The sequence below is a fragment of the Pelodiscus sinensis genome, chromosome 5 (genome assembly GCF_052426305.1).
Source record: "Pelodiscus sinensis isolate ZL-2025 chromosome 5, ASM5242630v1, whole genome shotgun sequence".
Classification (NCBI taxonomy): Eukaryota; Metazoa; Chordata; order Testudines; family Trionychidae; genus Pelodiscus; species Pelodiscus sinensis.
In genome coordinates, this window is record NC_143056.1 from 92,338,913 (window position 1) to 92,351,566 (window position 12,654).

Here is a 12,654-nt window from a genome sequence, read left to right on the forward strand (position 1 = left end):
AAAGTCCCTCATCTGGGACAGGTCAGGTTCCAAGGGTAGCGGACCAGGGAGGTCCGATGTGTATCATGAGCTTTTGTGGGCAAAACCCACTTCATGAGATGAAGTTCGCTCTATCTATCTATTAGTCTCTAGGCTCTGTCCAGACTCAAGGGTTTTTTCCAAAAAAGTAGCCTTTTTTAGAAAAAACTTCACCTGCGTTTGGACTACAACCGCGTTCTTTCGAAATTAAATCGAAAGAATGCGGCTTTTCTTTCGACGGCGGAAAACCTCATTTCACGAGGAAGAACGCCTTTTTTTGAAAGTGCTCTTTCGAAAAAAGGCGTTCTTGAATGCAAACAGGGCTTTTTCGAAAGAAAGCATCCAGACTGCCTGGGTGCTTTCTTTCGAAAAAGCGGCTTGCAGTCTAGACGTAGCCTAAGGTGCTACAGGATTACTCATTGTTTCTTTATAAATGTAGTTAAACTACACATAGTAACTTAATTAATTGATTATATTTTATGATGCTTTTCCTTGGTTTTCTTTTCCTGCATTTGCTTTTTTAAAAATTTGCTAATTAAAAATATCCTGCAATCTGTGCTAGGTCTCCCAGCCAGAAGAGAGAATTTTCTTCATTTCACCATATTATCATATAAAGTGTAGTGCATTTATTAGTCTCTCACCCAAGTATCTGCTTTTTCAAATGTGACTACCAGCAACACTGCACTACTTTACCTTTTGCTCTTTGGAAGAGTATGGTATAGAAAATATGTGAGTATACTGCTATCTAAACCATTGAGGGTTTTGTCAGTGATCTTTCTAGAATGAGAGGACTCTTCAGGTAGATTTTAAAAGAGAGCCAGTGTTTGGATTCCTGATCCACTGAATTATCTGACAAATTAATTTCTTAGATGTAGCTGTGTGAAATTCAGTTGCTTTTATTTTGGGTTTTTGCTTCTCTCTCTCCCTCAGGTGAGATGAAACAAGATGAGCTGGGTTGCCAAATGGTTTAACAAAAAATATCATCCCCCTAAAAAAAAAAAAAAAAAGAGGGAAAAAATTCTGTTGAGCAAAAAAATCCCAGCAAAAGTTGTTGAGAAGGGGGGGGGGGGGGGGGAAAGGAACTGACTGAAATACAGTCGCGTCCCCTTTAATTCCCAGCCTGCTCCATCCTCCCCTCGCCCCAACCAGAGCAGCATTGCATGTTCCAACTGCCCTTCCGTTGGACGCCCGAGCCGGGAAAAACAGAAAATACCAGACATTTTACATGTCCGGTATTTTCTGAATTTTTTTACCAAACGGAAGGTGCAAATACCGGGCTGTCTGGTTCAATACCAGACACCTGGTAATCGTATCAGGAAGACATTTTGTGCCATTTGATAGAGATGTAGAATGCTATTTCAGATTTCTTGTAATTACTCAAGAAGCCTCATTTTTGTACATTTATAATAGAATATTACTTGATCTCACTAGGGAATAAATACCATATTTTTATGGACAGTAAATTGTCTAAAATCACAAGCAAAGTGTCAAGAAAGCTCTATCCCTCTACATTTCTGTTCCTACTTATTCCTACTGTTGACTTATTCAGTGAAAGTGTAAGTACTGCTGTGGTATTTTACATCAGTTTGATCATCCTAGGCTGTGACTGAAATGGATACCATTTGTAATTCAATGAGTGTGCATATTTACAGATAATAAAATATGCCCTGTGATTTGGTCGGCAGTACATTGCTACTATCACCTTCTGCAAGCAATGGCTGCTTGTACCACCAAAGTGAAAGCCTTTGACCATGGGAAGTCTATAGTGTTTCAGGAGTAAAGGGCTCAAAAGTGCCTAAGTCACGTCTTCATAAATGCTTTAGTCTCATTCACTTACAATGAAGTGTAGGCTCCTAAATCATGAGGTGCTTTTGAAAAGGTTATCATCTATGTATGCAATAAAAGAGATATCAGAGATGGTGGTTGCAGTAGGAAGGCATTTTTTGCAGAAACTGCATGTTGTTGACTATGGAGCATAAATAATGCTTACTCATATTCCATAAATGTGGAAGAGTGTCCTTATCTTTCTAGAGTGAATTTCTGTAGAAATAGTTTATTCTGTGATTATTTCTTAATTGCTGAAACTATTGCAGAGGCGGACAGCAATTTATTTGATGGAATTCTGCATTAAAAGTTGAATCAGTCTATTTCCTTTCCAGTAGTTGTGTTCATTGAATACTCTTTTGAATCTGAAGTCATTTTGGATCTGTTCACCTTTATTAGGCCATCTAATGTTGAACATCAAAACAGGGACTTCTGTATGTGTGGGAAAAATTAATTCTCTTTTGTCATCTTTGGGAAGCCTGGGAAGTGTAAGTAATGTTTACTGCAGATGTGACTGTTCCCTCCCCCCCCCCTTTTTTTTGGCTGTTGTGGCTGACATGCTGTTTTAGGCTTTTGAATAAGATGCCTGTGTAAGACGGTGAAGGACAAAAATGTACAGTTGTTTGCCCAGTTGATAATGCTTTATCTCTGGTGGCTTGTGTATGTTCTGATTATGGCAGTTCTGTCCACTGAACCAGGAGAGGTCTGTACTAACACTATCATGATATAAAGTGGATGTGACTTTCAGGCTTTTGGTTCTTATTGTAATGTTTTTTCCCTTAAAGATATTGCAGTTCTCACCAAGTTCACGCCATCATGGTCAGCAGGTATTGTACTAACCAGTAATATGTCTTGTTCTCTTTTGTGCGTGTGTCATCTTTCACGTTCTCTTTGTTGACATTTAGAATTTAGATCAGTTATGGCATAGAAATTTCATAAAACCAGATCATAGCTCCAGTGAGATATATGGAACCATGTTACATTTATAGCATGTACCGCATGCATTCTAATGTAAATTCTTGATTGGAAATAGAGATTGTCTTAATTAACCCCAAAAGAAAAGACACCTCTGATTAAATTCAAATTAGGGTGTTAAAAAGCATTGTTTTCATAAACATGTTTCAGCGGTTACACATTTACATGGGGTGGGGGAAGTAGCTGTGTGGGAGCTGGTCCAGGCAGGGAGCTGGCTTTTAAGCCACCGGTCTCTCCCCCCCCCCCCCCCCCCCCGCACTGCTGCCTCTGTATTAGGGATGTCAGTGGCTAACCATCTAACTGTTCAGCCAGTAAGCAATTGCTTATTGGTTAACAGTCTTGGTTAATTACAACAACCCCCCTCACTCCCAGTGTGCTCTGCATTTAAAATTCAGACCAGCAGGTTGGCTCAGTCCCAGCCCACAGGTTCGAGTTTTCAATGAAGAGCATACATGGGAGTAACCTGTCACTCCATGCTGCTGCCTCCGATACAGAGGCATCAATGCAGGATTGCAGGCAGGAGCCAGTCTATATGGGGAGCCCGCCTGCTGCCCCATGATGCTGCCTCTGCATGGGATGCTAGAGCAACCTCTGTCTCCAGGGAGCTCAGGCCTCTGTGGAAAGGGACTGCTGCTGCCCCATGCAGCTGCCTCTCTATCAGAGGCAGCAGCATGGGGTGGCAGATGGGAGCTGATGTGCACAGGAAGCTGGTTTTTAAACCAGCGCCCCTTGTGGACCAGCTTCTGCCTGCCACCCTGCACTGCTGCCTCTAATACAGAGGCAGCAGGATGGGGTTATAGGGTGCTCCCCGGAAGTGGAGCCAAGTATACACGGGCTGCCGGCCCCTTCCCCAAGGGGCATGAAGTCACTGTGTAACTGCTAAGAAATTTAGTGGTTACACAATTATTAAAATCTAATATTTTCTAATATTCCTACTCTGTCTCAAAAGCAGCAGTGCTGTGGGGCAGGTGGTTCCCCAAGAGCCTACTTAAAAGCTAGCAACCATTGGTTTCTGGCTGCTTCCTTAGGCTCATTGGTTAACTGTTTAAGCATTTGAACTATCACATCCCTAGTGCAAATACTGCCAAAAACCAGATAGAGCTCTTTTCACTCCCTGCATATCTAATCAGCTACATTACTGATAGATTAGTTCAATGTTAAAACTGAATTATAGTTTCTCTTGAATTAGCATTAAACTTTCCAACTCTACATTCATTATAATACAACACGATTAACAATTGTACAGCCTTCATCCCAGATTGTCATTGTCTAAAGTTCCAGCTTTCTCTTTGTGACATGAACAGTTTTATTTTTTTCAAATAAATGGGACGAAATATAAGAATACTAAGCCTATGTTGTCAACAGCTATGAAGCAATCAAATGCTCTTTGTGTGACGTGCGTCTCATATTAAGTGCAGGTCTGTTTTCTGTTGTGTGATGAGTATCTGTGCTGTGCTGAAGATGATGAATTAAAAGGTTAGCGCTGAAGCCTTTTCCCTTGCCTATACTTCTGAAAATCAAGTGTTATTGTTTTGAAACAAATATTCACCACAGGGACTATCTATTTTGGGAAAGCACAGTTCTGTGTGGTCATCAAAGTAATACCTAAAGAATAGGGGGATGGGAAAGGAAGAAAATAATCTTATTTCTCCTGAGCTAAATTTTCTCCAAACAGAACATGTATGTGCAAATTGTGCAGTGTGTACCAGATGGTACAGACATAGCTTGCATCAGCATTACGGAATACCACTTCCTTGAATCAAAGTAATGTGGTCAGCGGAAGCATTCTCTCATTGGCATAGCTGAAACTACACTAGGCACAGCTATGTAGCATAATTTTTGGAGAAAAGAAGATTGCTAGATGAGATTTTGCCATCAGGAATGGACACATTTGCAGGCACTGGAAGTGTAATAGTTTTGTAACTTAGTTTATACTAGTGAGGAAAAAATAAACAATATTGAGATTTGGAACAGTTTGTGGAAAGGAAAAAGGCTTATAATGCAGCACTTGATGTGTGTTGTTGTTCTGTCTTGTACAGGAATACGTTTGTGGTGTTTCTTCAGGTGCTTCTGATAAACTGCATAGGCTTGATGTTAGATGTGCTAAGCCCAAACAACTAAGCTAAATTCAACAGAATGAGAGCAACGGGTGTTCAGCACCTCTGAAAATCAGACTAAGTGCATATCTGTGTTAGAAATGGAGAAAAAGGATAGTGCCCTTCCCTCTCTATAAATGCTTCAGTGTGTGAATCAAATAATTATTTTGTTACTCTTAAAGGCATTTTTCCATGCACCACCAAAAACAAACCATCTTGTTAACCTTATGCATGAAAGTCTCTTTGTAAAAGTGAAAAGCTGAATTGACAACCCTTCACCCCATAGCGAAAACTTGTTTTACTATATGCTTGTACAGTTTCTTAGTGGTAGAATGTGGAACACAACATTTTCCCACAATTATTTTTTTCTTAATAAAAGGAAATTCTATAAAATGTATTTTATTTTTTTCTAGATTGAAAACTGAATACAATAGAAAGTTGACAAAAAATTAATAAAAGAACCCCCCCCCCTCAAATTATTAGAATTAGGGCCAGTGTCAGCTCTAGCACCACAGTGATACAGGATAGGTTATTAACTCTGCCTTTGCAGAACATCTAACAAGGAGAAGCAGTCATTCATTCTGATATTACAGTTCAAGCACAGGTCTGGGGGCGATAGGTTTAATATAGATATCAACACCAAGCACTAGTATAGTGGGCTGAATATTCGTGTGGTAGGTATATGTATGCTAGTGTTTGGTGCAGCTGTCAAAGTAACACCATGAAGTCCTTTTTAGTTTTTTTTAAACAAGTAGTTTGGTAATCTGAGCTGTGGTTACCCCTCCTTATTTCCTCACTCTATCTCCATTACGTAGGCATCTGTGATTCACAAAGACCTCTTATGAAGTTTCAGAGCTGTACTCCATTGATTCCTCAACAATGACAGGCCAATTTCAATTTCTAGCAAACACTCTCAGGGGAAATTGAACTTTCAGAATTTGGTCAGCAGAGTTCACAATGTGTGACCCTTATAGATATGATCCCATCTGACATTCCATGCAAGAATGGATGTTATCTTCTGAGATATTTACACTGAACTTGAGCACAACACTTGGAGTATTTTATCTCAAAGGCTACAGGAATCATTTGTGAGGGAAGCTTCTGCTAATTGTTGAGAATTATAGCTATTTTTCAGATGTTGCTTTTTATTGTTTAAATGTAAAATTAGTGTTTCTAGCTTGATGCATTTACTTTTTGCTTCACTTTCAGATATATAAAGGTTTTGAAATAAGAAATATAATTTGATGTGATTTTTTTTCTGCACTCTTTAGGGGAAGATAGCAATGGACCTCTGTGTGAAACTATTTCAAACACAGAATCAGAACTTCCAAGCAACTCTGAGGTAAGATTCAGGGTTCGTGCCATGCACTCTTCATGTTTGTGTACACTAGTTGTAGACAATAAGCGGAGCACTGCTTTGAGAGGTTAAGAATTAACCTTGATTAACAATACCTTCAGCTGTATAGACATTAATTTGTCTATCTTAATTTAAATATTTATATTATGAATGCAAACTCTTTTTTGTTCACTGATTTTGCAAGGAGCACATTCTACCTTAACATTGTCCCTGTACATAGCACGACTGTTGAATCTTGCAAAAGTTACAAGTTCAAGTTACAAGCTGTCAGCATTTAAAATATGACAAGCAATTTGGACTGAAAATGTTTCCAATATCAGTCTGAATGGAGAACTCTTATTTTGTGCCTTGACAATTGGGAAAACACAGTACTTCTGTATAAGCACAACATAGTATTATACAGCCCATTGCTTTATGTTATGATATTGGCCTGTTAAAGAGACAAAAGTATATTTGCATTCCTCCTCTCTAGCAATTATTTGGGAAACCACTTTTGATGAAAAGAATAAAGGAAATTGTCTAATATATAAGTCCATGTAATGAAATAACAAAAGGAAATAACAAAAGGTATAATTCATTTAACAAAGCTCACAGTATCTCATTTCTAGGTTTAGCCAGTACATTGTTTACTTAAAGAAAAGGAAGTGTACGTTCGCTACTTTTAAATTCAGGTTTTTAAAAAATCTAAAAAGACAATTTTGAAGATGACGTTCATTTTATTGCTTCAGGGGTAGCCGAGTTAGTCTGTACAGGATAAACTTAAAAAACAACAAATGGTCCGGGTAGCACTTTATAAACTAACAAAACATGTACATGGGAACAGACCATTTGTTGTTTTTTAAGTTTATTGGTTTTATTATAAAGGTTTAATGATTTTAGGGGATACTTGGGATGTCTAATCCTCAAGATTTTAGATGTCAGAGCAATAGAAATATTTGTCCCAGGAAAGTATTCGCTTACTTGCTATAAGCCATGTGAAACAATACCCTTCAAACTTTGAACATTGGTAGGCTTTTTGCTACTACTGCTGAATTTTTTAAATCATACCACTCCATTCCTATCACTAAAAGCCTTACATGGAGTTGCTTCTATTTTCTTTGTATCGGTCCCTGAAAAACTGTTAAAGTAGGAATGTATTAATGGTCCCACTTAAAGCCACAATGTAAGGGGATTTTGAGCCAGAAATTAAATTATAACATTAAAGGAGAACTTATAAAACATAAAGGTAAGACTCCTTACATTAGACTACCAGCTTTGATTTGGTTTAGTTTGCAAGCATATCTAAATTTATTTCCTTTGGGCTATCTACTTTGTTTGAAAAGAAACAGAGACTGGAACAGCATGACCAGCCATAATCACTATAGAAGAATGATTTATGGTTTTTTTTTATGGTTAGTCATCAAGATAAGATGTTAGGATTTTAGGTTTTATTAAGAAGGATAATCTAATTCATTTTTTTGTTTTGCGTGCAGTGATTTTTCCCTTGTAATTTATACAAGTACTTTTATTAAAGGATGATCTAAATAAAAACACAAAACTAAAATAAAAATGTATTTTTTCTAGTTGAATTGAAGCCTGTAATATATATGTATATAAAATACAAGTTCAACAAACACCATTCAGAAGTTCATCTGGCAACAGTGAAAAATCTACAATGTTTATTTATTCTTTCTTACCCACTCTGTTCTTATTTTTCCCAGTCTCTCTGCATTTATGGCCTACTCTGACATTTCTTCCTTTCTTATTTCACTAAGTACTTTTTTGGGGGGAAAAAAAAGTCTTACCTGATTTGCTTCTTTTCTTAGTCTGCCTCAAGCAGAATGCAAGTCCAATTACATTTAAGTTGCACTTCCTAACCTACAGTGATTTTTTGTGCTTGGTATTGTGCAAAGTGCACCCTTTCTTAAATTCAGACTAGTACTTTTCAAATAACAATCCCATGAATTTCTCAGGATGCCTTCAGTGCAATGAGAAAAGATCTTAGCAGTTTCCAGAAAACAGCTGACTGGGGAGGAAGAGAAAGGGATGTTTATAAATCGCTACAGCAATGAGAACACTGTTTCAAATTGCTTTCTATTTTGTCATCTGAGGCTGGACACAATCATAGCATGGATGAGAATATAACTCTGCCCACCGTCCAGCATTACTCTTTGTAAACAGATGGCTTGGCAAATGCTTGGATCTAACTGGATTATCCTTACCTCCCCAAGATGTACATAAATAACTCTGAAGTACTCAAACAAGTGAAAAACAGGGTTGATTTAAGTTACAATGAGCCTCCATGTATTTTATCCTATCTCATCACTTAGCCCTGGTCTAGGGAGTTATTTCAAAATAATAAGCGTATCAGAGTATCCATGCTTCCAAGCCCATTATTTTGAAATAACAGGCTGGTTATTTCAAAATTTGTACTCATGCTTTCCTCAGGGAATAATGCTCATTTCAAAATAGTTATTTCGAAATAGCATTAGTATGGACAATTCACTGCTGCTATTTTGAAATAACTACTCCCCAGAGTAATGTGAAGTAATTACTCCCCTGTGTTTCCTGGGGCTTTAAGTCAAAGTAGCACATCCACATCCATCTGAGCCTGCCTCAGACTAAATTTTGAAGCTCCCCTGTAGTGGGGACATGCTATTTCGATTTTGTTATTTTAGAAGTTATTATTTCAAATTTAGCTATTTCAAAATAATCTCTTAGTGTAGACGTGCCCTTAGATAAGAGCACAGTTGGTGGAAAGTAGATGTAAAAGGATACCCATTTCTATATGTTAGCATTTTACATCACTTTTCACAGGTGCACGTGATACAAATGAGGCAGCAAGGGCGGGGGGAATGCGTGTAAGTCAACAAGATTAACCGTTTAGCCTAGGCTTATCAATTAATCATGTAGTCATCTACATGCTGACATCCCTAAGCAGCACAGGGAATATCAAATCAACCACTGTTCTATATGCATATAATTGACTAGTTTACAGATCATGCTATGTCGGGGTGGGCAATCAATTTTGAGTGGGGGCCACTTCTTTAAAAAGGCTTGTGAAAACATAGAAACAGTTAAAAAGGCTCGTGACTCTGGTGCCACTAGTGCATTGCCTGGGAGCAGGAGACTCGCGAGAACTTTCAGCTGCTTCTATTTAAAGGGCTTGCGCAGCTCCAGCTCCCAGGGAATGCGCTGCGGGCGGGGCCTGAAACAGCCCCACGGGCTGGATCAAAGTCCTAGACCTGCCGGATCCGGTCTGCTGAGTGGCTTTTGCCCACCCCTGTGCTATATTCTAATCTTTGTTTCTCTGCTATTATAGATTCAGCTAAGGTGTTAACATTACTTGAACATAGAGGGTTTTTTTTGCTTGTTTTGTTCAAGTTCCTTATTAGCATAGAAGCAATATCATTACGTATATAAAAAAGATGAATATAGTGTAAACTGTTAGAGCTGTTGAAGTGAAGAATTATTTTGCAAATTTGTGCTCCAAAATGTTCATCATTTTGGGTGATTTTGTGTCTAAGAATTTTGCTGTTTGTGTGAAATTAAGATTTCCATCAGGACTGGCGCTTAGCACCATCTTCGCTTATAAAACCATATTATCAGCTAGGGTTAACTGGCATAGTTCCATTGCACACACAATGGCACCACACAGTTTTCACCAGTTCAGTGCCCAACCCACCAACTTCATTGTGAGCTGCAGGTGCTCAGCACCTTTGGCATATGTCCCAAAATGAGTTGAATTTTATCTGAAAGAAATATCAAATTCCTATTAATTTCATGCTTGGGATTTTAGACCTATTTTCAAGTAGAAAAATGCAAAATATCACTTTTTGTGAATGTCAAATCAGACCAATTTCACAAATTTTTAAATTTTCAGATTTTTTAATTCTGTGCACAATTGTACCAAATGTTGCTATGAAACATTGCTAGAGGAATACTGTATATGAAAGAGAGGGAACAGAAAGCGTATATAAGGTCAGATTTCCAGAGCAGTCAGCATTGGGCTAAATCTAATGCCACTAAAGACAGTGGATATTTTATCTTTAACTTCAGTGTGAGCAGAATTAGGCCAGTTTCTTCCTGTTATTTGTATAGTGACAGTGCCAAGGCAACATACACAGACATGGATATGTAACAAGATATGCAAAAGAGCTTGCAAATTAAGTATAGCAGGAGAGGGTATTTCATCTCTCTTACCAGGTTGATTCTTCTGAATTCTAGTACGTCAGTGAAATTACTCATGATTTATACCAGCATACCATGAGAGCAGACTAAGGACCTCAGCCTGATGAAAAAGTTAAATATGTATGTTTCAAAGGATCTGACTAAATGGAGTATTTGGTTTCAGCCTACTATATCATCTTTATTCTTTTCTATTATGTTATCGGAGGGTTTTTTTTTCAATCAAGTTATTATTAAAACAAAGTAGCTTCAGAAGCAAAATAAAGTGTGTATTGGCTCTAAACCCATGTTTAAAGCTAACTGTGGAAGAGATGAAAAATGCTTGAGTGGGAATGCAGAAAGGAAACTCAAAAGGGAGAACAAGTGGAATTGTGCAAACGTGAAATAAAGGCTTTCAAATGAAGAGGCTGAAATACTTATGGGAACAAAAGAAAAGGAAGAACAAGCATTTTTACTGTTCACAATCTTGCATAGTTCTTTAATTTTTATGACATATTAACTGTAATTAGGGGAAACTTTTCAATTGGACTAAACTACAAAGATTTAATGTGCTTCTCAGTCCTTAACCCATTGCTGCTAATAAAGGCATTAGCACAGGAGTAGGCAATAATTTTTAATTTGATAAGTTTTAGTTTGATAAGTGGTCAAGGGCCACACTTCTTGGTAGATGTGTGGGGTTTGGAATAGAGATTGGGTGTAGATGGGAGCTTGGGATAGGTACCTATGGTGCAGGGGAGGGTATGGGGTGTGAGAGGGAGTTTGGGTGAAGGAGGGGGTTGTGATCTGGGGTGGGGGCTTGGGCTGTAGGTTCCGGGAGAGTGTATGGGTGCAGGAGAGGATTCTGGACTGGTGCAGGGGTATAAGAGGATGTGGAGGTTCTGGAAGGGAGTTGTGACTTGGGAGAAGGGGGAAAGGGAGTTCAGAGGGTTTGTGTGGTGACCTGGGGCAAGTGAATGGGGTGCAGGGTCAGGGAGGGGGTTGTGACCTGGAGGAAGTGAGGTGAGGGGGCACAGTGGGTTGGCAGGTAGTTGTGGGGGGAAAAGGCAGGCTCTGGCAGGGTGAAGGAGGGGGTTGCTCCCAGCCAGCAGCCCTGCAGGACCTTGAGGCAGGATATCTGCATGTCTGCTACAGTCCCAGGCTACTCCAAATCTCTGTCTGCTCCATGTGGCTCTAACCTGGCATAGGAGGGAGGAGACTTTGCACACCGTCCCTGTCCCAGCAAAATTTATCAGCTCTTTTTGGCTGGAAACTGGCCAGAGAGAGTTCTGAGAGATTTTATTAAGGGTGGGGGTTTGGGGACGGAAGAGGGTCAGCATGCAAAGCCTCCCACCTCTATCCAGAGCAGAGAGAAGCCAGCCATTTTTAAAGCAGTGGAAGCTGCTTTGTGCTTAAGGATCCTGGTGAGACGGCTGTGAGCCAGATCCAGTGGCTTGGCAGGCTGGATCCAGCTCCTGGGCTACATCTTTCCCACCCCTGTATTAGCAGCACCAGGCTCTGTCCTTATTACAGAATTGAGACTAGGTTAGAGTATCAATATATGGTATTTGCTCATATGCTCTTTTCCCTTGAGGAGTCACTTGAAGCAAACAAACAGATTGATGTACATACCGTAGTCTAGGTAGGACTTTGATATAAGGATTTCTTTTTTGATATTTGAACAAAATATCCAGAATTGGGTTCACTGGCAAAGTAAAGAAAGACAAGTATTTGCTTTTTGACTTTTTAAATAAATTATATTGATAATTCTGTAGCTTTCCCCAAGTAGAACATTCTAGTAAATGAAAAAGAGAAAAGTATTAATAAAAACATTGTTTCATTTCATTTCAGTTTTCAAAATTCTATTGATTAATTCCAAATGGCTGGCAAGAAGGCGTTTGTTTGGGTTTTTTTTTTACTTTATTTTAATGCACATTATTCAAGATGAATTATTGGAATTTCATTATCACAATACCCTAACTGCACAGTTCCAATACCCAAAGATGTTATGTAAAATAAGTAGGCTACTCTGTCCAGCATCAATTCTAACTGGTGGACAGCTGCCATATTTTCACAATTGTGTCATCCTCTGGAATTGCTGCAGCACTTTATGTCCTACCACATCCCATTGCTTAACTCCATCTTTATGTTGTGATTTAGCTTTGGAAACAGATTTTTAAAATGTCAGCATAAAAGGTTATCAGATATTAGAGCAGCATTTTCTATAGATGCTTTGCAAAC

General features: G+C 38.8%; 1 protein-coding gene across 7 annotated transcripts in view; it reads left to right on the forward strand.

The window, feature by feature from the left end:
- The window catches only part of ANO5 (anoctamin 5), a 115,419-nt gene that overhangs the window by 28,145 nt on the left and 74,620 nt on the right, over positions 1 to 12,654 (forward strand). For 4 of the 7 annotated variants that reach the window (XM_089778592.1, XM_075927744.2, XM_075927746.2 and 1 more), the window contains exons 2-3: positions 2,628 to 2,669; positions 6,185 to 6,255. In XM_089778592.1, the coding sequence (XP_089634718.1) occupies positions 2,628 to 2,669; positions 6,185 to 6,255 (113 nt within the window). The remainder of the gene's footprint in view (positions 1 to 2,627; positions 2,670 to 6,184; positions 6,256 to 12,654) is intronic. The other 3 variants (XM_075927745.2, XM_075927747.2, XM_075927749.2) reach the window with 1 other exon arrangement.